Source organism: Ictalurus furcatus, chromosome 16, assembly GCF_023375685.1.
Source record: "Ictalurus furcatus strain D&B chromosome 16, Billie_1.0, whole genome shotgun sequence".
Lineage (NCBI taxonomy): Eukaryota > Metazoa > Chordata > Actinopteri > Siluriformes > Ictaluridae > Ictalurus > Ictalurus furcatus.
In genome coordinates this window covers 9790585-9817432 of record NC_071270.1, presented here as the reverse complement: position 1 = coordinate 9817432, position 26848 = coordinate 9790585, and the positions used below count along the sequence as shown (strand labels likewise).

General features: G+C 40.3%; 1 protein-coding gene across 4 annotated transcripts; it reads right to left on the bottom strand.

Annotated features, from left to right (window-relative positions):
• Window positions 1-26: 26 nt before the first annotated feature.
• On the bottom strand, window positions 27-25432 carry supt20 (SPT20 homolog, SAGA complex component). 4 transcript variants are annotated; one of them, XM_053645244.1, is made up of 24 exons: window positions 25304-25432; window positions 24685-24774; window positions 24552-24587; window positions 24308-24433; window positions 23472-23598; window positions 23211-23314; window positions 21463-21579; window positions 21215-21268; window positions 20126-20265; window positions 18791-18947; window positions 18611-18667; window positions 18332-18406; window positions 18039-18208; window positions 17875-17907; window positions 17517-17634; window positions 13350-13455; window positions 10525-10671; window positions 6730-7012; window positions 6357-6490; window positions 6168-6223; window positions 5866-5982; window positions 4490-4586; window positions 4011-4099; window positions 27-672 (listed from the first exon to the last, which is right to left on the bottom strand). In XM_053645244.1, exons 2-24 carry the CDS (start codon window positions 24685-24687, stop codon window positions 526-528), a joined length of 2493 nt encoding a protein of 830 aa, XP_053501219.1. In that variant the 5' UTR covers window positions 24688-24774; window positions 25304-25432; the 3' UTR covers window positions 27-525. The 4 variants fall into 4 exon arrangements, with proteins under 4 accessions (XP_053501219.1, XP_053501220.1, XP_053501222.1 ...); XM_053645245.1 differs by having other exon boundaries at window positions 6357-6487; XM_053645247.1 differs by lacking the exon at window positions 4011-4099.
• Window positions 25433-26848: the final 1416 nt, after the last annotated feature.

Sequence of the window (26848 nt, the reverse complement as noted above, 5' to 3'; positions counted from 1 at the left end):
CACCCCTGATCCTGAATTTCCACCCATAAGAATATACATAAACTGCAGCGTCAGTACAACAAAATGCCATTTTAAAATGTGCTGTAGAAAGACTGAACACATAATTGCATGTTGGGAGAACAAGGCCAATCACTCAGTGGCCCAGCTCCATGTCCAGCTGCAGAAAAGTTTCTTTTGCAAAACTAATTGACCAGCAGGAGTTTCTCAGGCACAGCTCCATTATTCTCTTCACAACGAGCCAAAGGGCTCCCATAGAAAAGGATGATAACAAAGAGAGAAATTGGAGCATGCCATGAAGAATTCTCATTTCATAGATTTCTTTTAAAAATGACCTTCAATAAATGTCCCAATCTCTAAAAAAAAATCCGTGTTTACGTCCATAGCTACAAACTCAAGGAGTTTAAAAAGAAACCTTATATTGGTTGTCACAGTCAGGGCAAGGAAGAGAGGGAGAGAAAAAAGGCTGACCAAGCACAGTGTGTTCCTCGTGATGTGCGTGTCCTGGTGTGTGGGCGAGGTCAGTGGTCATGATTTGGGGAGGGGCTGGGGCATGCTGCGCTTCCTCTTACTTCTTGGTTGGTTGGCGGAATGTTGCCGTGGCAGCGCTGCCTGAGGCCCCGCCCCCGCTGCCATAGCCATTTGCTGCTGCATTTGGTGTTGCAAGAATTGCAACTGCACATAAAGAAAAAGAAAACATTGAGCTTGTGTTTATGATGTTACAGTCTCCTCTCACAGTCAGTCATCGCTAATAAACTTTCAGAAAGGCTGGGATTCACAGTTGGATGGATGCAGAACATGCAAACAGGCTCACGTGCATAGGAAATCCTCTGTAGTTTATTTCAATATTCATTATAACTGTAAACCTTGATGTTTACCAACACTGAACGTTCACATCCATGCCAGCTGAATGATCAAAAAGCTGAGCAGTCTGTACACGGCTACTGTGAGAGGAGACGTCAGTTAACATTGCTGCATTTACAGAAACACACAACCAAAATGACCGAATTAGCAAAAGCTGGATGAAGCAGAGGAAGAGCAGGGAGCAGAGGATGAAGGCTTGATGAGTGTGGATGCAGGCAGATAAAGGGAACAGAGGATGAGGAGGAACAGTCTAGCAGCACCAGTATATATCAACTGCTAAAACGTAGAAAACAGCACCAGACCTGCCAACCCTGAATGGAAAGAAATAAATAGTTTGTTTGTTTACTTGGGGGGGGGGGGGGCAGTTGTTAGGTAGTGTTTAACTTTGGCATCCATCTACATTAGCAATGTTATCCATGAAGTACAGGCTTAAATTAGAGATGCACCGATGTATCTGCCGATAAAGGTAATTTTTCACCCCATCGGCCGATAGTTTAAAAACATCAGATGATCAGGGCCGATTACATCCTGTCAATCAAAAGATTGCGGGAAAACGCACTGATTTCATGCTGTGTTTAAAGATGGTGTCTCTTGTGTGGAATGATGACAAAACTGCAGGTTGTAATCTCTGCACTGCTAAAATTTTACACCGAAAGTGAAACAAGAGTTTCCACATCGAGTCAATTTTTTTTTCCCGCGCTGCTCGAGCTGAATTAAAGGGCCAGTACACTGGTGTTAAATGAAGATGAGTTGAAAACGTGTATATATATCTATATATATAGATATATATATATAGATATAAATAGCACAGGAAAATACACTTGTACAGTAGTATATTTCATATCCAGTTAATGTTAATATATAAAAAAGGTTATATATTACCAGTTTGAGGTCAGTGAAGTAGAAATGCTTTTGTTTGTGGTGAGTGAATGTGAGACTAACAGGTTTTGGGTTTTTTTTAGAATTCAGTCAATTAAGTCAATTAATATGAATTAATAACATTCAATAAGTTAAAAAATCTTACTTTAATCTTCAGAATTTAGTTCATGTGTTAAGAGTAATGTTTATGAGACCAGTTACTGTGAAACAACTTGTTGAAATGGAGAGAATAAAGTTTTTATTTGCATTTCCTTGAAAATTGTGGAATTAATTATTATTAATTTAAAAGAAGGTATAAAAGGCAGAACTATCGGTATCAGCCGATATCACTCTGAATAACTGGTTATTGGTATCGGCTGAGAAATTCAGTATCGGTGTGTCTCTAATTTAAATCGATAGTTAGTTATTTGGTTAGATAATACCAAGTCACAACACAGTATTCAATTTTGGAAAATATTGCATTACCAAAAAAAAAAAGGTTTTTTTTATTGATTAATTAATAACTTTTTTTGTTTGTTTCATATTTTCTTTTAAAACTAGTTATACTTCTTACTTAACAGACAATCACAACATATGACAATTATGATTCTATAATAACACACTTTCCGTATTTCAGTCACTCGGGGGGGGGGGGGGGGGGGGATGAATAGCAAGTCTGTGACATAAGTGATAACAGGAACTAACCCTCTAGGATGTTTCACAACATTAACTCTAACTATAAACCAGTGAAAGGTGTCATTCATTAATAAACTGAAACATTGTAATCGTTGCAAATCGCTGTGGAAAAAGGAACAAAACAAAAAGACCATGTGGTTATATGAAAATAATGCACTTACTCAGCCAAGCTAACGTTAAGACAAGAATCAATTTAGTAAAGCAGTGTTAATTATATACACTTGTCTGTTGTTAGCTAAATCAAAAGATACACTGAGATTTTATTTCAAGGTAAACGAACTGAACACGTGTGTCCATTTACCTTGAGAGAAAAGCGAAGCTGGCCAGTGCGGATACAAGCGTGAAACTGGAGGGAAGCCAACCAACTCGAAAGCTGGTCCAAACTAAGCTACACAGAAAAACTGCTCAGCGCTGATCAAATACCTGCACGATCCATTAAGTAGTGCGGTGCAGACCAACCGACATGTGCGGCCCCCTGGGTAGCATGGCGCAGGCGGGTTTTAATAGTGCTGTGTTAACCAGTTTGACCTTGTGACCCACGAGAGCTGCACAACCCACTGAGCAGCGCAGCTCTCAGTTTAAACTGCGAGAGACTAAACAGATAATCATTTGATTACTTACAGCCATGCACATAGGCCTACAGTTACATGTTCCTGCTCTTTGAAGATAAACGGTCTGAACATGAACATGCTGAGCTTTCTTCTGTTCGTAAAACGTTTTCTGCTGTGTGTCTATTATCGTTTCTTTCAAGGGCATCATCAATTCCGTTAAGAATTTCAGGACAATTTCAAATACTTTCAACTATTCTCCTAGCCCTGTTTGCGATCTGTTATAGGAACAGATGAAAGCAGTAGCCTCACTGGGGTGCAGGTCGTATGGCTCGTGCTGGGAGGTCCAGACAGCACAGTTAAAACCAGCACTCGGCGCTGTCCAGTGAATCACGCATGTCAATTGCTCCATGTTGACCTTTTTTTTAATTTAAAAGTACATATATGTACGCAATGCACGCATCCAGAGCAAGCGATCTTCTGCGACACCCAGATGTACAACACGGAGATGTTGGTCCCGTCCGAATCGGTACACGGAATCGCAGACGTTGGGTGAAAAGAACTGTAACTCAAACTACGATTAGAAAACTAGTCCCGTCTGAATAGTGCTTTAGTAAGAAAATCCTGTGGCACAGTGTATCTATTAAAACAGAAAACCAAGGGGGTAACTATGAAGATGTTAGAGGCGTCTTTGTGAAATCACAGTAGCAGATGCTGCAAGCTGTCTAGCGTAAGGCATTCTAAACAGTGAATACATAGACATCTTACATACAAGACTCACACCCTTTCTTAGGTAAAACTGCAGATTGTGGTTGATGGCCAAAAAAAATAATTATAGAGGGCCTGTCAACAGAGGGGGAGAAATTTGGTTCGGTTTTGGTTCTGTCAAACAAACCTGTAAGTTAACTATTGTTACTCGTTTATTATTTGTATCTTCCAATAAAATGTCAAATAAGCACCAGTGTAGAGCCAGGCTTTAAAGTCTTAAAGTGGACAGTCTGATATTAAGATGTCTATGGATAGATAATGTCAAAGTTGCTGCATTACTTGGATCTGTGGCTGGTGCTGCTGCTGGAGCCTCGGGGACGGCAGGCTGGACCCAGAGCCCTCCAGACCACAACCCAGCTGGGACAGAACTACCATGCCAGGAAGAGGAGGAGGAGGAGGACAGGAAAAAGGTAGAGGAAAAAGTGGAGATAAAGGGGGAGGAATGAAGGACAGAGAAGGAAGGAAACAATAGAAAACAAAAGGTAGAATGTAGCAGAGAAAAAAGGGGGAACTGGCATCCTCCTCATGTAGATTAAACATTGGACCGAAAAAAAAAATCAAGCTAAGAAATAACTGCATTCGTTCGTTCCTCATGGATCAGTGGAATATAATACAAATTATCAGCAAACTATTAGTTCACCTACTTTTTGTGTTAGTGCCTGTTAGAAAGATCTTTCAATGTAAATATATGTCAGTTACAGAGAAATGAAAAACTAGATATGGGTGTGGATTGATGCGATTTTTGTGTGTATACACACCTGTCTGCGAAGGCATGAATCCCCCCACCCCGGTGAGGTTGATGACAGCGGTCTGTTGTGCTGCAAGGCCCTGCTCAGCAGTCAGTCCCTGTTCAGTCTGTTTAAAGAAGATTTTACAATACATACATTCTTTTATACACTTGTTTATTAAAGGCCCCATTTTTGTGATGTGGCACAAATATTTCTATATTTTCGTAGCCATCTGCACAGGTGGAAACTTTTTAAACTGAAATTCTAATCTATTGTCTCTGTTCTCTGACTGTCTATATCGTCTCAAAGGTCTTCAGCTTATAGCAAAAACCAAAGAATTGGCCTCACTGTTCCAATACTTTTGAAGGGGACTATACATTATGGCCAACAGTTTGTGGACACCTGACCATCACACCTATATGTGCTTTTTGAACATCCCAATCCAGATTAAGTGTCTGACCCCCAAACTGCTGTTATGATAACCTCCACTCTTCAGGAAAGGCTTTCCACTTGATTTTGCAGTGTGGTTGTGTGTCCATTCAGCCACATGAGCATTAGTGAGGTCAGCCACTGATGTCGGGTGAGGAGACCCTGGGACGCAGTCAGCATTCCAATTTATCCCAAAGGTGAGAGTGAGGTCAGGGCTCTGTGCAGGACACTCAAATTCTTAAACTCCAACAACTCTTGTCTTCATGGACATTGTCATGCTGGGACAAGTTTGGGCTCGAACTCTTTTATTCCAGTGAAGGGAAAAATCGGGATTCTACAGCATACAAACCCATTCTAGACAACTGTGTGTTTCCAAATGTGGCGACAATTTGGGGAAGGCCCACATGCGTGTGTAATTGTCATGTGGCCACATAATTTTGGCCATTTAGTGTAGCAATGAATTAGGCACAAGTCTGGTATTTACTGAGTTTTGTTGGACAAATCTGTTGATTCAATTCCATGTCTAAAAGGTGTCAACTGCTTGCATTACAATTAGTAGTCACAACTGAGTTGTGCTAATTTGCTATGGATAAATTCAGTCAATCAGTCGTATTTGGTTGAATTGGGTTGATTAAAGCACACACACAAACCAGGTTGTAAGACGTGTAACAGGATTATTAAAACTTTGGTTTAGATGAACACAATTTTGGACCAGGTTGAAAATATAATAACATCATTGAACTGCATCACCTATATCAGCAGGAAATAGCTACTGAGCAGACAGAGGGGGAAAATGGTTTATGGCAATACAAATTAGCAATGCAAGATGATTACATTACTTTATTAGAAAAACTGTTATGATATTTATAAAAACTGATATGTAATTCATTAAACATCTATGCTTTTGCTCATAACTTATGGGTCATGCGTGTATGTGTGTGCGTGTGTGTGTTAGGTTAGACTCGTGTCCAACTCACCGAATCGTTCTGCTGCTGGGGACTGGAAGTAGCAGACTGACTGCTCTGCTGTTGGGGAGAGAACTGAGAGATCTGCTGTTGCTGTAAAGGGTTAAAGATCAATGGTGTAGCAGGGATCTGAGTCAAAGAGAGGAGATAGAGGAAGAATATAAGATGAACCCACAGACATTTTTTCATGCTTCCATTATTGTATTACTGTGATAGTTGCCTTCATCTTGTTTCCCAAGAGTGGAATGAATGGAACTTAAACAAAAATAAAAGCACATTTCTTTTAAGGCATGTTTTGAGCCCAGCAGCCTCACCTGAAGAAGATTGAGTGGCCTCAAGTTTTGGGTGTTGTTCAGACCAAAAGGTGCACCTGTAGGACAAGAGCACAGAAAACAAACTAATAGAAGAAAAAAAAAACTGGGTGCAAAGATATTGTACACTAAGCAAACCACAAATGAAGCAGATATTCTAGCATAAATGTGTAAGAGAGGGGAAGTGGATACCTGCAGAAGCTGCAGACTGCATGGCAGGAAGTGCACTGGGCATCAGGCCTCCTGAAGGCAAAATTCCACTAAGGTTTATTCCAGGACTACAACCCAGCATGGGATTAGAGCCAGCCATGAGAGTCTGAGGACTGCTGTGACACACACAGACACAAACAAATTAAAAAACACAATAAATGCGGTGTTGCCCTCAATGTAGTGTCTGCTGTAAATAAATCAAGTGAATGAAAAAATGAAATGACTAGGTGAGGGGAATATGAGAAAAGAACATCATTCTGTTCCCACTTTGAACAAAAAAGTGCAGGGGAAAAAAAAAAAAAACAGGTAGGGAGATTGAGAGTGTGACTCAAAGTCAGAGGGCAGAAGGTCATACCAGACAGAGCCAACCACGTTGATGAAGTTGAGGCCAGCAGGGTTGGTCATGACCTGCGAGGAAGTGGTACCCGTGCTGATGGAGGTGGGTAGAGGGATGGTCATGACAGGCAGCGCCATTTGTTGTTGGGAGAAGGGGGCGAGTAGTGTCTGCGGCTGGGGCATAGCTGGGTCCTGGGGTGTGGGTGTCACTGAGGGTGTGGCACACTGAATGTCCACTGGGTGAGGTGTTGAGCATGGGGTGTTGGTTGGCGTGGGTGTAGATGGCTTGGGTGTTCCAGATACTGAGGACGGAGAAGGAAAAATCAAATTATAGCATATGCACACCCACACCCACACCCTCCCCTCCAATAGTATTGCAACAGTAAGGTCTATTCTTTTGCTCACAGTTGGGCAACAAGAAACACCTGTCATTCACATGTTACAATATTTTTAGTCACTTCAAAATGGGTGAATTCAATCAAAACATGTCATGTTCTAAGTTGTTTAACACATCCCGATGAAAATATCAGCAAATGAAAGCTGAAATTCTGATCTATCGTCTTATTCATCGTTTGAACTCAAACACGGATATCTTCAATATATAGCAAAAACAAAAGGACTGGTCTTGCTGATCCAGTACTTTCAGACGGGACTGTGTGTGTATTCTTTTAGATATGAAGCTGAGCCTGTGCACATATTGTAACCATGTATCAAGCACTAAAGTCTTCATCTGTTAAATGTGTTAAATACATGCCAGTCACATTTCGTTCAGTAATTTAACAGAGTTACACACAAGTCCTAATGTTTTCTCTGACTTAACACACATGAATTTCCTGATTTCTTAAGAGCATAACGTTGGTCCGAAAAATAAACCCAGACAGCACATCTTTATTCAAATATATTACATGAACTCTCATATCCAATAGAAAAAGTGTGTGACAAAACCATACATGTTTTCGCCACCTATACGCCCATGGCCAATTTATTTATTTTATTTTGCTTTTTGGTTCATTTAACTATGTGCAGTGTGAAACCAAATAGCAAACATGCAAAAACTTCGATTTTGCTCTGATCTGAACTCCGGAGTAATAATGTGAAGACACTCTTAATCGCTCCCTTCCCCCCTCACATTTCTCCTCCGTTGTCACAACCTCAAATACCGCAACCGACATGCTATGTTCCACCCTATCATCTTCTCTTGACAACATCTGCCCCCTAACCTCCAAACCTGCTCGCACATCACCCTCAAGCCCTTGGCTCTCAGAAGCTCTGCGTAACAACCGGGCCAAACTAAGAGCATCTGAAAGGAAATGGCGCAAATCTAACAATCCAACTGACCTAACCAATTACCAGACACTTCTCTCCTCTTTTTCCAATAGCATCTCCATTGCTAAAGCCAAGAGAAGATTGGTAGTTCTCCCAACACCCGCACCCTCTTCAAAACCTTTTCCTCTCTTCTCTGTCCCCCTTCCCCTACCTCTCTCACTGCAGATGACTTTGCCACTTTCTTTTCCAACAAGGTTACATCAATCAGGAACCAGTTCTCAACCCCAGACATGCATAGACCGGCTCCTCCTCCATGTAACTTCCAACTGACTTCCTTCTCTCCCCTCTCAGAGACTGATGTCTCTAAACTCCTCCTCTCTAGCCGTACCACAATCTGTCCTCTTGACCCTATCCCTTCTCACCTTCTTCAGTCCATCTCTCCCACACTATTACCTGCACTCACACACATATTTAACACATCCCTCTCTACTGGCACATACCCTACCTCATTTAAGCAGGCCCGGGTTACCCCACTGCTTAAAAAACCATCACTTAACCCTGCTGCAGTTGACAACTACAGACCTGTTTCCCTCCTCCCTTTTCTTTCCAAAACTCTTGAAAGAGCCGTTTTTAATCAACTCTCCAATTTTCTCACACATAACAACCTCCTGGACACCAAGCAGTCTGGCTTCAAGAGCAACCACTCCACGGAGACTGCTCTGCTTTCCGTCACTGAAGCCTTACGACTAGCAAGAGCAACCTCTAGATCGTCTGTCCTCATCCTACTTGACCTCTCTGCTGCTTTCGACACTGTGAACCACCAGATCCTCCTGTCAACTCTCTCCAGCTTGGGCATCACTGGAACGGTTCTGCGCTGGGTGGAATCCTATCTCTCTGACAGATCCTTCAAGGTATCATGGAGGGGAGGTATTTCTGAAACTCAGAAACTCACAACTGGCGTTCCACAGGGGTCAGTTCTGGGTCCACTCCTCTTTTCTATCTACATTACATCTCTAGGGCAGGTGATTGAGTCTCATGGCTTCTCATAGCATTGCTATGCTGATGACACCCAGCTCTATTTGTCCTTTCAGCCTGACGATCCATCCGTCTCTGCACACATCTCTGCTTGCCTGTCGGACATCTCGGTCTGGATGAGGGAACACCATCTTAAGCTTAACCTGGCAAAATCTGAGCTTCTCGTCATCCCAGCCTGTCCCTCAATCAACCACAACCTTACTGTACAGCTCAGCTCAACCACACTCAAGCCAAACAGGATGGCCAGGAACCTTGGGGTGATTCTTGCTGACAGTTTGACATTTACAGACCACATTTCAACAGCTGCACGGTCTTGAAGGTTCATCCTGTACAACATCAAGAAAATCCGACCCTACCTCACCGAACAGGCTACACAGATACTAGTCCAGGCTCTTGTCATCTCAAAACTAGACTGGTACAGCACCCTCCTACCTCAACTCTCTCCTGAAGGCTTACGTTCCCTCACGCAATCTGCGATCGATTAGCGACCGACGTTTAGTAGTTCCCACTCATCGTGGCGCAAGGTCCCTTTCCAGAACCTTCACACTAACTGTTCCTCAGTGGTGGAATGAACTTCCAACCTCAATCCGGACCGCAGAATCTCTCACCATCTTCAAAAAACAGCTAAAGACCCACCTCTTCCTTGAACACCTAACCAACTCATTTAAAAAAATAAATAAATAAAAATAAAAAATATTTGCACTTACACCTCTACTCTGCGCACTTTGCTTCTTCTGGAACTCAATAATGGATCTTGTATGGTAGCACTACTTGTATTGTTCTCTGCTTGATATATCGCTTTGCTTGTATTTTTCTCATTTGTAAGTCGTTTTGGATAAAAGCGTCTGCTAAGTGAATAGATGTAAATGTAAAAGATGTTTACATAGTACAAAAACCAGTAACACTAGTAAAGTATAAACACCTAGCAAGTATGAAAGTGTCAGAGGTTACAGTGATGCAGTTCATACAGGATGGATCCAAGCTCATACATTCTGAGAATGACATGAACACAGTAAACTGATCTGTGGTCAGGGCCACTCCATAAATTAGACCATATAGAGAATGAACTACACTATTAAAAAAATCATTCTCCTGAATTGCGTGGACTAGATGCATGTTTCACTGATCATGTATTTCTGCATTGTCCATCTATTAAACATTAACCTTCTGGTACAGAGAAACATAAAAAGAAAAACAAAAAGGTGGAAAAAGATGAGCACAAATCTGAGGTAAGGCTATAACCAGCTTGACACTTTTAGCATGTCATTACTAAGCCTTCCTAAGCAGGAATTAGTTTTATTGTCATGCATTAAGCCAAGTGATTTACGTTGTGGACTGACTCAGCAAGTTAACATCAGCTGAAGTTACAGCATGAAAATCATTTCTGTGTGCAGTTACTACTAGTTAAGTAGACTACACGTTATGTAGTTGCTATACTCTAAGGCCTTTAGTTTTTCAGCCAGGTGTAAGGTGTTGTAGGAGAGACAGCAGAGTATACGGAATGTAGACTCACTTTGCATGGGAGAGAGAGCAGCGGGAGACAGCAGGCCCACCTGGCCCAGCTCGATGGAGTGCTTCCGCGACAGAGATTGACTCTTGTTTGGTGGAGGGGTTGGACACTTCAGATGGCCACTGGGTGCTTGTGTACTGTAAGGATTACCTAAAGAAAATGTGGGGACAGGGAAACATCGCAACTATGGAGTGAAATCACATTCATCAAAACCTGAACCTGAATTAATGACACTAACGTGGCAATTTCATGTTTTCCTCATAGGCAGAGAGTCCGACAAACAGGACACCCCCTTACCAGCCTTTCCCCCCTCTCTCTCTCTCTCTCGTGGTTAATAAAACAAAGAAATGCACTTGTCATATATTAAACTATCTTAAAGGGATACTTCATGCAAAAATTTTAATTCGGTCATCACTCACTCACCCTCGTTCCAAACCCGTAAGACTTTCGTTCATCATCGGAACACAAATGAAGACATTTCAAATGAAACCTGGGAGATTTCTGTCCCTCCGTTTACAGTCCAGTAACCAAAACTTTCAAGCTCAAAAAAGTTTATAAAGGCATCGTAAAAGTAATTCATCTGACTCCAGTGGCTTAATCTCAGTATTATGAAATGCTTTTTACATTTTTTCACAAAATATCTTAATTTCCGCATAGATCTTAGACACGCGTTCACAAGGGAATCATGACGCATGCGTGTTGTGTTGACGTGAGAGCAGACAGTTGTTTTTTTTTTGTCAAGAGCAGACTAAAAAAATGCAAGTCCTCCTCTATGTCAAAATCTGCAGACATCTTTGCTTCAAAGACTGTTGTGTGTGACTCAGTTTGTGTACTGCGTCCCTCTTCCTCTGCTGTAACAGTGTAGCGCTTCCGGATCCCGTTGTATCGTGAGAACGCGAGCACGGATGTTCTTGCGATACATCCGAACCAAAGATGAACGGAAGTCTTAGGGGTTTGGAAAGACATGAGTGAGAGTAATTGATGACAGAATTTTTGCTTTTGGGTGAACTATCGATTTAAACACACACAATACGAAAACCTTGTATCTCCATTAAACATTATCTTCTTAAATAAATAAATTTTATATATATATATATATATACACACACACACACACACACACACACACACACACATATATATATATATATATAAACTTACACAATTTTTTGAACTTTTAAATCTGAAGTCAATAGCATCATTTTAATTTCTCATGTTAAATTACAGTTTTGTGGATACAAGATTTTATTATGACAGGAATAGGGCCGCAACTAACGATTATTTTGATAATCGATTAATCTGTCGATGATTTCTTTGATTAATCATTTAAAAGGCCAATTTTTATTGCCTGTATTTTTTCAAAAAAATGTTATTTCACATTCTGGCCGATGTTGTCCTTCAAACATTGTGCAAATTGAAGGCTATGAAAAAGGTATTAAATGTATCTATATGGGCAATGCTATACATTGTGCAAAGGATTAAAAAAAAAATTAACATTATACTTTGAAAACAAAAAAAAACAACTGATTGTCCACAAGCTTTAAAACAGAAGTTAAATCACTATATTAAAAATGCTAAAACAGAAAAACAAAAGCACAAACTAAGTGTTAACCGGTAAGAGGCTGAATGTTCTGCAGTAACACACACATTCACTCATCTGAACACAGTAACGGTACTTTTTTCTGTAAATGTATTAATCTTCTTACATTTATATACAATTACATGTTATAATCCCATTACAGTTACTGCTCTAATAAAAAAAAACACAATTACTTTTGTTTCTAAATATAAATATAACATCAAACAACATATTTGATCAAAATGAATATTTTAGTGAGAGCTATTGCGCTTCCTTTCTATTGCGCGCTGTTTGATTGGCGCGCATGCGTGGACTCGCGCTCATTCAGTGAAGTTTAATGGAGACTCACTCGCTGTTAGGGTGAGGCTTTATGTAAAATAGAATTACTGGTGTGAATTTCTAACATTTACAGATAAGGATATAAATGTAAAAATGTCATTTCTGTGCTAAAAAAACACGTCTGGAACACATTAAACGTCACACGCATCTGTCGCAGCATCTGACACGACAAGCCACGTTAATACACTTACGAGTTTCTTTGAAGCGCTGAATATAAAACAAACAAACATTCTCATGTTTTGGACGACCTGGATCGTGCACTTTTCCCACAACAGCTCACTCTGTGACCTCCGCTGTTTCTCAGATGTGTTTTATTCATATAAATGCGTTTTTCACCACTGTGAAGTGACGTCACTGACGGGGTTATCCACAGTGACATCACAGACCTGACTAATCCATAATGAAATTCGTTGTTGATTATTTTAATTATCCATTATTATCGATTAGTTGCAGCCCTAGACAGGAATGTTTAAACCTCAGAAATGTGTTATTTCTGGATCTACTCACGTCAGCCCTTTTCAGGATTTCCACAGCGTAATTTTTTTTTTACAACTGAAATGTTTTGGTGACCACTTGAATATATTACTGAATTTTGTACTGAATTTTCTGAAACTGAATTTTTAAGGTTGGAATTTCAAATTTGTGAATTTAGAAACAATATATTGAAATATCCAAGACTTACAATTAAAGACTTCAGTAACATCATGCATGTCGTTTTCTTAAAAATAACACGAAATTCAGGTTGAGTTTCTGATAAATCTGATTCTCAATATATTAATAGTCTACTCAATAAAAGAACACAATGGGCCCTTGCATACCTTTTAACACCATTAGATAACACGATTATCTTCAAACACAAATGGAGTAAGATCTACATAAAACTGCATGTCCTCCAGAAACAGCTGCTTACCTGAGGAGCTGGTGGAGGAACCAGAGGGCAGTTTGATCGGGGGAGGTTTGTGCTTAACTCCCTTTCCCAACACTGAGGACTGGACCAATGCTGAGAAACCATCCACCTTAAAGAACACAACCAAACCCACCACAAAACACATTACAAGAAAGCCGTATGTACTTTCGCACCCAATCATAATATTTCTTTTATTTTAGAGCAAAATACATTAAGTGTAAATTATTATGAGTCACAACTTGCTATTAGGAAGAGATAGGATTGATAACACTGTCTGGTTGCAGTTTATTGTATTCACTACAGGATGTCAATGAAGACTCAGGAAGATAGTATCATGTTGAAAACTATTCACTTCAGCTTAATGGCAATGGCACTCAGCACAGTATGGCATACAGATCTTTACAGATAGGGGTTCCAGTAGAAACTAGGGGGAGTATTTGAGTAATGTGTAGTTTAACTTGGGTGTGTGGTTCTAAATAAGAAAAACAATAAAGGAATAATTACTAAACTGTAATGTGGTACAACATCACTACATAGAGCAACAATACAGAAGGCTAGATAATTAGGATCATTTATTCATTGTAGAACATTACAACAATTCTCCAAGTAAAGATATCAATTGTAATACTTACATGATTGCAGCATAAATATTTATTTAGAATGAAAGAAATATCGTACAAATGATGTATTTAAACAGTAGCCAATAACAACTTAGCATGCTAATGAACCTGACCCTGCTTAAATTATCAAAACAGGTACTACTGACAGTTTCAAGTTTACATTTGTGATGATGAATAGTGCACACACACACACACACACTCATAGAAACCACTGAGGAATCACCAAAAAGGGTTAGAAATTCAGGAACCAACAAAAAACAGTACACTCTTAAAGGGGTCATATGATGCTTTTTAATGTTTTACTTTTCCTTTAGTGTGTAATGTATCGGTTTGTGCATGGAGAAGATCTGCAAAGTTACAAAGCTCAATCTCCCACAAAGGGATTTATTCTATCTAACAGAACACTGCTCCAGACCTGCCTAAAACGCCTCAATCGAAGTCCAGATATTACTTCCACAAAGGTCTATGTCACTATTTGAAATATTAGCATAATTCCGCAAAAAAAGCAAGGCGAGGCTTCAGTGAACTGTGTTTGTGCCATGTCATAAACACGCTGTGTTTCGATGCGAAAGCAAATCCTTTTTGTTTGTCGTTATTATGATCTTCACAAGTGCATAAAGTTCAAAGTTGTTACAGTGAAGAAGACAAATTAAACTGTTATAACATCATATCCGAAAGGTAAGAGTGTTACAAAATAAAAATTTACCAGTGTGAAACTTTCTGCTCAATTCGTGCTTGCATCGATGGTGCCGATTGATCTGCTTGATCATCCGCATTTTCTGAATCTGACTTGGGCTCGGACTGATACAGTAAAACCCACATCATTACCAACTGTGTTCCTTAGACGCTTATAATTGCTTTAGAAGCCTTGGAAGCTGAAGCTTGCGATTATGGTAAGGGGCGTTACATTTCAGACACACGCTTGAGGTTTTGGGCCAATCACAACGCAGTGGGTCAGCTGGCCAATCAGAGCACTCTGGGCTTTTCAGAAGGAGGGAGCTTTGGAGAAACTGAAACTCAATCAGAGCATTTCAGACAGACTGGGAGTAGAATTACTGCAATAATGTACATATGTAAAAAACAATGTGTTTTTTGAACATTAAAGCATGTTACCCTATTCTATTACACCTAATAAACAAAATAATAAACTTTTAATATAGCATCGTATGACCCCTTTAACATGAGGTTCTGCCATTTTGATTCCGATGCAACATATGCTGAGGCTGATGCAATACTTGCATTGAATTTTACCAGAGTTAAGCGCTCACCTACTAGACATCGTTGATGACACTTCATATAACTATATAAATGTTTAGCATACTGAGGGTCTTCTATACACATGCTTTCTAAACAGCTAAAATATGAAGGCTGTCACTACTGATTATTTTGACAGTACATTAGTTGACAGTTTCCTTTCGATTAACAATCGAGTAGTTGATATCATATACTGTCTTAAAAACCGACTTGTACAGACAATTGTTAACATTTGTTTTGTCCCTAGATAAATGCTACATATACATTGATCAGCCATAACATTAAAGCGTTATGAAACACTAAACTACATTTTCTGAGATTTTATCAGAGGTGTTCGTGTCGCACATAATAAAAGACAATATTAGCACCCGTTCATTTTAATTGTAGGAGAAAACTGGTTATTTTTGAGCTCCTTTCTGTTATATTCGTCTTCCGGGTTTAAAATCTCGTCCTGTCACATGTCACAAAGCGGTAACGTGACAATGTACTATAGTTAATCAATGATGCGTCTCATAATTATTCATGAGCCTGCGTGTTCTTATCCTATGAGAAGATACTGTCTCTGAATTATTCATGACAGCACATGGTGTTTTTCTACAGATGTAGTAGATGAGAGAGGCTTTCAAATGGGTCGCAAGTGTTTGTTTCAGTGGTATAAGAGTTCCAGTGTGTTTTCTCGGAAGAGCTACGAGAATTGGAGAAAGGTGGAGTTCGGACTTTCTCATGAAAGCAGTTTGCATCTAGACAATGATTCGGTACTCAGTCCCAAGGACTTTTCCATCCCTTCAAATGAGGTATGTGTAATTTTTAACCATAACAGTTTTTCTTGCCTTTTGAGCTAATTAAACCGCTTAAAGTTTCACCGGGGCCATCCGCGCAGCCTCCGGTTTTGTTTTATGTTTTCCTCCATAGTCACGCCAGGGCCTAATGGTTCAAATAGACAGGGCAGAGGACCTGCACTGCTATCTGTTGTGTCTCCATTTAGCCATGGGAATTCTGGAGGAGAGAAGTCCTCTGCCTCATCTGCAAACTTTTTGTCACTATCCATCTTTATTGTGAGTGTTCTGGAAGCACGCCCCCCCTTCCTCCCCTGCTTTTCCCTGCCAAGCCCCCTCCCTTCTTCACACAGCCATCCACACCCATTTAAGGTGCATTTTTCAAAAACATTGAGAGGTAGACTTGAGCTGAAAGAGGGAGGTTTCATGACCCTTTAACATCACTGACAGGTGAAGTGAATAACACAGATTATCACATTACAATGGCACCTGCCAAGGGGTGGGATATATTAGGCAGCAAGTGAACGGTCAGTTCTCAAGGTTGACGTGTTGGAAGCAGGAAAATGGGGCAAGCATAAGGATCTGAGTGACTCTGACAAAGGGCAAAACTGTGATGACTAGATTACTGGGTCAAAACGGCAGGTCTTGTTGGGGTGTTCCCATTATGCAGTGGTTAGTACCTACCAAAAGTGGTCCAAGGATGGACAACTGGTGAACCGGTGACAGAGTCATGGGCACCCAAGGTTCACTGATTCATATGGAGAATGAAGGCTAGCCTGTCTGGTCCGATCCCACAGAGGAGCTACTGTAGCACAAATTGCTGAAAACATTTATGCTGGCTATGATAGAAAGGTGTGAGAACGCAGTGAATTGAAGCTTGCTGTGTATGGGGCTGTGTAGCCGCAGACCGGTCAGAGTGCCCGTGCTGACCCCTGTCCACTGCCAAACAAGCCTACAATGGGCAAGTGAGGGAAGAGACAGGAAGAAGGCAAGCCGGCGGAGACGGTGTAAAACCTTGGGTCCTGGCATTCATGTGGATGTTAATTTGACAAGTACCACCTACCTAAACATTGTTGCAGACCAAGTACACCCAATCATGGCAACGGTATTCCCTAATGACAGTGGCCTCTTTCAGCAGGATAATGTGCCCCATTGCAAAAATTGTCCAGGAATGGTTTGAGGAAAATGACCAAAGTTTAAGGTGTTGACTTGGTCGACAAATCATGTACTGGTCTAACAATTCCGATCTATGGAGGATCTATTTTTTACCATACATATAAAAGTTTTTGTTATAATGCATGGATTTCAAGCACATTGCCTTCCATCATGAAGCTGAATGGTCTTCCTCACAAATTGTAGTCAAGCCAATGTTTCTGCACATTTTCACCACTTTCTGGAACATCTTTTGCTGAATATTTGATTATGGGAAATTTTCACTGAGAAAATACATTATATAAATTGAGTAATCACGACAGCCAGCCATACTAAATAGCACAATAGCTGTTGTCTCCATGTCTCACCTCTGTCTCCCTTGTCGGAGAGAGCTGGCTTTGGGCTCCCATGTTGCCGGAGCTGTGCAATATCTTCACCTCACACTTTAGATCGGTCTCATAAACATCCTTGTACTGACACAAAAACCTGACGAACAGAGAAGTACAGTTTAAGCACAGCGCTCAACTACCAAATACACCGACAGGAAGTTCATATAGATGATAACAATGTATAGGACATAGAAGCAGGTGAAAATATGTACCAGCTGTTCATTTACCACGGATATGCGATAAAAGAATAATACAACAAGGCATCATGCATCACAATACAATACAAAAGAATAACATTATCTCTACAATAAAACACAAATACATCTGCTGTACTCACCGATCAGCGTCTACCTTCGAACCTAGGAGGAATCTGTTAAGGATGAAGGAAAAGGAAGTAAAACATGAGCAGAGCAACATACCACCCAGTACATCAGCCGAAACAGTAGCAGATAATCTATTGTTCGACTATTGTTCATTTCAAAACTCGAAAATGTTCCCTACGGTGGGTGAATGAGGTGCAGGTCAGACACATCCTCGTCTACTTTTGGGTCACTGCTGCTGTAGATTTTTCCGTATACCAGCGGGTCACCCATAGACTGAAAGATAGTGACCTTTGTCCTCTGAGGCTGGCCACCCACTTCACACTCAAACACGTAGTCATCTTTTATGTCCTGCATGAAGAAAAAGGCCAAAATGCTACATTCAACAACCTTTACGTTGAACTTACGTATAGTGCAAGAATAAACCAAACCTCCAAATAGATTTCTAAAATAAAGTTAAGAGTAATAGATTACCTGTGCAGGCCAAACCTGCGGCGGTTGAGAATCCTCTAATTTGATTGACTTCTCCACTACAGCATACTTCTCCACCTACAGCACAAGGAGAAGCCAAAACTTTACTCATTTACTCTGTTCAAATACTAGCTCAGTGTTATTGTAAAAAGAGACAGAACACTCATAGAAGACACATTTTTTTTATTATTCTTATATACCAACTAATCTCACATGAGGAAGAAGTGAACCGGCTCAAACAAGTAGGTGTGTGTGTGTGTGTATGTGTGTGTGAGAACTCACATCAATCTCTGCTGGAGTAGTTAGCTGGCAGCTATTTTGTTTCCACATGTCTACACACTGTAGGAGGAGCACAAAAGCTTTTTTAAAAATCTCACTCTCATGTGCCGGATTACACAAAGAGCTTAATAATATAGTTTCTCAAACACATTTCGACATTAATAGGGGTAAGCCAACTCTCACATTCCCAGCCTTAGAGATCTTAAGGTCCACAACCGGCAGAGGTTTCCTCTCTTTCCTCTTGTGCAGGTAGTCCAGCAGGCGAAGCTGAGGAGGCGTGGGAAGGTTGGCCAGCTCCTGCTGCCGGTTCAGCGCTGCTCGTGAGTACCTCTTAAAATACCTGCAGCACAAAACAAAAGCAACACTAGCAACTAGAGCCTAATAAGAGGAGCTGTTAAACGTTAAATGAGTTTTACAATACGTAACCCTTCACTGACACTTTGCAGACAGGGGCGACGCAGGGGCTCCCGATCAAAAGGCTGCGAGTTCAAATCCCTAACTACTGGGTGTTCAGGCACGACCCTTAACCCTCAACTGCATCCTGTCACAACCCAACTGCAACTGTAAACGTAAATGTATCCCAGCATGTAAATGTATCCCATGAACACCTACGATGTCTTTAAAGGAGAAACATTGTTACTACCTCTTAAATGTATAAAACACTGTTTACATCTTGTTTTATGCATATTGTAATCTAGACTGGATTCCGGTAAGCCTTTAACAACACACATTCACTCTTTTACTCACATGTATCTCAGTTTTATAGAAACGATGGTAGCTGCATCAGAAATCACTATTTTGCACAAACATATTAGCTGAACGTACTGACAAATGTGCTTTGGAGAGGCACACTGCATAACAAGGCTAACATGTGTCTCCTAAAGTAGCTTGAGTACTGTATAACACTGTTATCTGTGTAATTTAAATACATCTTGGGTTCATTTATATCTCTGTGTGTAAAACTGCCGACTGTATTCTGTTCCTAGCACTAAAGTCTGTTTTCAGAGCTTTCTCAAGTTCATTCTGGATAGCTCTCAGAAGCCCAAACCAGGTGTATAACTTAACCACAGTCAAGAAAACAGATTTCAGGAAAATATTTCTGGTCTTAACAAAAAAAAACAAAAAAAAAGAAGCAAGTATCTCTTAATGTTGCACAAAACTGGACTATTGTACATCTTTCATAAACATCAGCACACATGCAGAAGACATGGCAAAACCGCACACACACACACACACACATACACACACATTCCTAACACCTTGAGCTCTTATCCATTACACTCCTCCCACTGACACAAACAACACTCTCAGACAGCTATGTAAAGTGTTCCACCAATGCCTCACAAAACAACAACAACCATAATTAAACATGTGCTTATAAATATACACAGGCGAAGATGCACAGTCAAATAATTTAAATTAAAGGATGTGATCAATTGCCCACCATTCTAACACACATAAACCTGCGCTCAAAGGAGCACACATCGTTAATACGTTCAGAATAAGCGCATAAGTCACCGTTTCATGGCGCGCGTGTTCATCTTCTGCTTGTTGTATAGCAGCCGGTTGGCAGTGCATGTGACAGTGATTGAAGGGTCCAGGCACAGAGGCTCCGCTGTGGCCAGGATCAACTGGCTCTCCAGCTGCAGTTTATCGTCCTGAAAACACACACATCGGAGCCCTCAGAGATCAATGTTTAATTTCCCTGTAAATCTAGAATTGCACGACAGCCTTCAACCAGATCACAGAACACCAGCTAGATTGTATGATAGCGCACCGTAATAAGGCACTCTGAACTCGTTGAACCGTTAATGTTAGGCTTTACTGTTATACATGTGGTCACCACAACATTATTTCCAAGTAGAGCATATTTACAGAATAAGATACAAGATTTAGAAATTCACTGTTCCGGATATTCAGATATACTCTGGCAATATGCGCCTTTTCTATACATGCCTATAATAAGAGCATCTGATACCTAGGAGTATCAGTCATAGGCAGTGTAGTCAATGAGATAACATTTATCAGTCCATTTTGACCAAGGCCATCTTCAATGTCACCTAATGGATGAAACATGAGCGCAAAACAGACAGAGTAAAAACTAAATGAAGTAAAAGGTAAATGAGAACAGCGTTTCAAACTGAGAGAAAGTCTCATGGCAAATGTTAAATCTGTTTAAGAGTTGTTGTTGTTTTTTGTTTTGTTTTTGCTGGGCCTGTTCATCAAATAAAACCACAAAAGCCATTTTATTTTTGGATCATTCAAAGATTCCTACAACTGTTACACAGCGTTGTGCTCAAGCCACAGTTCCTCAAGCCCAGTCATGTCATTCAATCTGTATATTCAAATCAATCCCAGGAGACAGGAGGACGTCTAGATAAAATTGTGACTTCATTTGGACAGGGACACTATTACTACATCACTGTGGCTAAATGTTTTAAGCATTTTTAAAACAACTGATCGCTGTCCTTAATGAATGTGATATCCCAAAATCCATGAAAATGGTTTATGGACATATCAAGAAGTTATAACCGTGAATATATTATTCAATCCTCTTGTTCTAATAAGAGCACAGAGACCCACTGGTCATTTGATCTGATTTTTTACCTGCGTCCACTTGTGGTGATCGCTGGTCATGGCATGGACATCACAGATCAGGGTCTGATATAAAAATAAAGAGGAGAGGTCCAAAAACATTTACATTTACACCTCTTACAGTCTTATACATTTCTAACAAGGCCTTTTGTAGTTCAGCAATAAAATATAAGAATAAAAGAAAAAGGTCCTGGGTTTTAAATCAGTGCCGATTTATCTCGTGCATAATGTTACACTGAGGATATTTTCGTAATGCTCACCTGCATAGTGGGTCTCAGCAGTACATGGCGGCTCTGATAAGACGGCATCTTGGTGTTCCCTGACTGTCTGTAATCTCGAACCTCTGTGATGACACAGCCACAGTGAAATATGTTGACCTAAAAAAAAAAAAAAAGTGTTTAGGTATAATACTCATTAACTTTCACTGAAATCAGAAGCAATAGTGAATAATCACAGCACTGAATGGCAGAATGTTTAACAGGCAGTACCGCAGGTGGTGGAATTTCAAAATGACGAGCTTGTGCCACAGCATCAAGATGCTTTGTGCCACAAATAAATATACGAATGAATATGAATGAGTATGTTTCATTTAAACAAACCAATCAATTACAATTTTTTTCGTTGCAAAAAAGACAATAAGGAGCTGCGCTTTTTTTTTTTTTTGTTTAGCTGTCAGGCAAATGAAATAAAATATGTTAGTGCCCATTATACCAAAAGCCTACTGTACCTGCTTGTACAAATGAGTGAAAAACTGATATCCAAGCTATTTGTACACAATCTGCTAACAATTTGTCCACCACTACTGGTGCTATTTTAGTTGTTGCAACTTGCTAAAAATGCAGTAATATCAGAAACTGTGAAGATTGCAGTGGTGCTTGAAAGTTTGTGATCCCTTTAGAATTTACATATACATATATATATATATATATATATATATATATATATATATATATATATATATATGAATAAATGTGACCTAAAACATCATCAGATTTTCACACAAGTCCTAAAAGTAGACAAAAAGAACCCAATTTAACAAATGAGACAAAAATATTACACTTGATCATTTATTTATTGAGGAAAATGATCCAATATTACATCTCTGTGAGTGGCAAAAGTATGTGAACATCTAGTATTAGCAGTTTAATCTGAATGGGAAATTAGAGTCAGGTTTTTGCAATCAATGGGATGACAATCAGGTGTGAGTGAGCGCCCTATTTTTCCCCCTCGCTAATGAATGCCCATTTCACTTTCGAATTAGTAGCAATTCATGGTCGGCAGTTGCTTGAATAATGCGTTCATTATTATTCTTACTGAAAAACATAACAACAAAACAGTACACTCGCTTATACTAAACATAGAACTTTTGAAACCAAATCGTCTGCCATCGTGTTGTCAGTCAGCTCACCTCACTCGTGCTAAATCTGACACCTGCTGATCTGTGCTACAACTCTGACTCATTTGGCTCATGCCTAATGAACTAAATGATTTTTATTATTATAAAAAGGCAAAACGACAGTGGGGGGCAATGCCGTGATGGGCAAGTGATGTATTCAGTGTGCGGCCCGAACACCTTGTAACACCGGCTATTGCAGCAAGCCTACGCAGGACTGATCAACAGTTACCAGAAACGTTTAGATGCAGTTATTGCTGCACAAGGGGGTTGCACCGGATACTAAAAGCAAAGGTTCACATACTTTTGCCACTCACAGATATGTAAATTTGGATCATGTTCCTCAATAAATAACTTACCAAATATAATATTTTGTCTCATTTGAATAATTGGGGTCTCTTTATCTACTTTAAGGGCTATTCAGAAATCTGATGTTTTAGGTCACATTTATACAGAAATATAGACAATTCTAAAGTTTTCACAAACTTTCAAGCACCACTGTATGTGACTTTCTGCTTAGGGAAACAAATCTCAAAAAGCATATCAAAAAGAAGACAGTGTGTGAATATAATATAAATATATTTTTTTTAAAAAAGCAGTATTGCTGTATCTTACTTGCGATTTTTCTAAAAGGTCCACAAGAATAGGTGGCAGCTCCTCAGCATCCAAGTAGTCAAGTAACTCCGCTTCTTCGTACGGAAGCCGAATGGTCTCTGAATCTGATTACAAAAAAAAAAATTACAAATCTGATTACAAAAATAGTTATTATATAAAATAAAAATGCTGCTTGTGTCTACAGTAGATCTGTAGTAGTAAAAACCTGCCATACACATTACATCACAATGATGAGCAAATATGAAAAATGAAAATGCCCACCAGATCCATTTTTGCCTCGGAGCATGAGGGAGTATCCTTCATTTCCAGGGTACAGATTGACCACCAGGCATGACAGTGACTCCTGTGAGACCAACTTCTCTAGTAGATTCACATTTCGTCTAAGGTTCTGTGGAGATAACACGAATCAGCATTAATATTGTTGTGACACAGCTGGTACTAGGGATGAAACCGACCTCCATAAAGACAATGGTTGTCCACTAATCGTAAGGTTGGCGGTTCGATTCCCAGCCCACATGTCTCCACATGCCGACGTGTCCTTGGGAAAGACACTGAACCCCAAGTTGCTACCGATGGCAAGCTAGCGCTGTACATGGCAGCTCTGCTACCATTGGTGTGCGAGTGTGTGTGTGTGTGAGAGAGAGAATGGGTGAATGGGACACTGTGTAAAGTGCTTTGAAACACCGCTAAGCTTAAAAAAGCGCTATATAAGTGTAGACCATTTACAAGGTTTGCCAAGATTAGTTTGGAAGAACTCGAGTGTCCTGCACAGAGAGCCCTGACCTCAACCTCGACTTTAGCCTTTAAGATGAACTGAAACACTGAACACACCCTGGGCCTCCTCACCCAACATCACTGCCTGAACTCACTAAAGCTCTTGTGACTGAACCCACAAATCCCCACAACCATGCTCCAAAACCTGGTGGAAAGCCTTAACATTATAACAGCAAAAGCGGACGCTCAAAAAGCACACATGGGTGTAACAGTCAAGCGTCCACAAACCAAAAATCCATTCCTAAAAGTTCCACTGGTTTATCTTTACGTTTTAAGTGCTATGTAAACGAAGTACATCAATAAACTGGGCGTGCGAGTATTACCTTTAACTCTGGCTCTTTTTCACACTCCTCCATGTACAATTCGTAAAGTTTTTGGTACAAGGATTTCCTCCCGCTGGAAGACACTCTCCTTCTAGCTGGTCGCTGACGAGCACTTTCAACAATGTACTGCACAAAAAAAAAAACCAAAACACTCATGACATGCGACTCAGGCAGAAACACCTTCTCTCCACCCGCTTGAGTAAACAAACAAACAAACAAAATCACGACACAGGTATTCATATACCTCAGCCCGGTCCAATGCATATTCTAGGTCTTGTTGCTGCAAAAGAGATCAAACTTTCAGCTGCACAGTCATGCCTGCTCTAGTCAAGTGAGAAAGAGGTGAAGGCTCTTGGAAGAGAGAAAACACTGCTTACCATTGTGGTCCACCACCAGTTTGTGTGTGACAGGAGGCGATGCTGTCCTTACCCCAAAACTGGCACGTCCATTGACAGTCCATTCAAACCCTGGGCACAGAAACGCATTTTCAGCTTGATTAACGTGTTCGCCCGATGGACTTGCTGTTTAAATCAGTGTTTTCTCGAACCATCCACTGCAACACGAGTAACATGAGGAGAAAGAAAATAGCTCATTATATTAGCAGCACAGCTAAACCTCTTACCCAAGCACAGAACTAACAGTCTAGTGGGCAGATGAACTTACAGAGAGAGGGAATGAACCCTTTGCTACAGCACGCGCAAAAAAAAAAACCCAACAACAATAACAACAACACACCCGCATGTTGAGAGTCAAATCTGTACACACACATTTCCAGTTGGATAATTAGGAGATCATGTGGCCATAAACGAACTCCTCTGCTCGCTCTGAGGTTAGCTAACAGTGCTAACTCGCTAAAGGACCAGAGTTAGCGCCTCCTTTGCTAGCTGCTCCGTTAGCCTGGCTTCAAGAAAGCTGCAAAAGTTAAACGGAGCACCGCAAGCGAGGAGAGCGCTGCACAAAGTATATACATTAGGACAAAGAAGAAAATGGACTTGCCAAACAAGGCGCATGTTCCCAGCGCGGAAAGGCAAAGCAACGAGCAAAACGATTCTTCCAGTGCCTTCAATGTAAAAAACTCATAGCAGCCATTTTCTTCCAGTGTAACAACAAAATCCAAACTTCCGGTGAGTGGAGTGGGCGGAGCCAAGGCCCCTTCTGAGGGCAGGAGGAATCGCGAATGTATAATACATTAAGTGCACTACATAGGGTGTGACATAGCGGCTTATACTGTACTGTAGAAGCCATCCTATAGTTCACTACAAGTCCAGTAGTATTTGGGATTCAATCGTGGTGAACCTGCTGAGAGAAGCAGTGTGGGTTTAGTCCCGAGTTTTCTCATTCTTCCCTACAAAATTCCTCATGTTCGGATTTCCGTCCTTCAGAATCCCACACACACTTCCCTGTTTTCTGAGTTCCTCCCAATAACAGTCTAAATTCTCCATTTATATCAGGGGTTTAATTAATACGGACCTGAGAATACGGAAGCTCTCGTCCCAGGTTCAGCGTCTGTGATAAAGTTGGGCTGTTTAGAGCCAAAGAAAGATCAGAAATTAAATTTGTTTAGCAAAAGAATTGGGGATATGTATTGCTAATACTTGTACGTTTTATTTTTAGGGCACCTTTCCAAATGTTTATTTCAAATCTAGTCGATAACACACGCTTGACTTAGTATCTTTGTGAAGATCTTCTATTGACGTCATTATTATTTATGCAGCTCATTAATCCTATATTTACAGCTAAGGCTAACCCTAACCTTCAAAAAGAAACCTTTTGATTATTTTTATGTTTGTTTAATACAAAAGCTGAAGTGTACACTACCTGCTCTGTCACTGTGCTTCATGGATGTGAAAGTTATCCTCATGTGGAAAGATCTGAATGCAACACCGTGGAGCTGAAAAGGATATTTCTGAGTCACTTAGTACAGGGGTTCCCAAACTTTTCCAGGGCAAGGCCCCCCAGATGGAATTAACATTTGACCGAGGCCCCCCTTTTGCAAGATGTCTTTAAAACACATTAAAAATACAGACTTCTGAATATATCCCCCTTTTTTATTAATACTTACATCTTACATCTTTACATTACATTAGGAATTGATTGTGTGTGTGTGTGGTTATCTGAGAGTGAGAATTTATTTTTCACACCAAATTGTTGAGGCTCCCCGGGCGCCCCCTGGCGGCCCCCACTTTGAAAAACACTGACTTAGTAGATGAACAAGGCTACAAACCCTGGAGGTTTTTCCTGTCTAGCTTCAGAACCACTGTCTTAGTCAAAGCTTTCCATCTGACAGCATCCCCAAATTAACTGTAAGTTATGTTCGGGTAGATATCAACAGGGCTCTGGTGCATTTTGGCAACACGTTGCTGGTTGTCAAAAAAAAAAAAAAAAATTAAAAGGTGAGAAAGAATGGTCATGGTTTCTTGTGTGACATAAACAAGAGACGGAATATTTATATTATTTTTGTTTTGTGTAGTGTATGGAAACCAAAATTATATAATTTAGAGATAAAGCTACAGTCATGTGGAAAATAAATAAATAAATAAG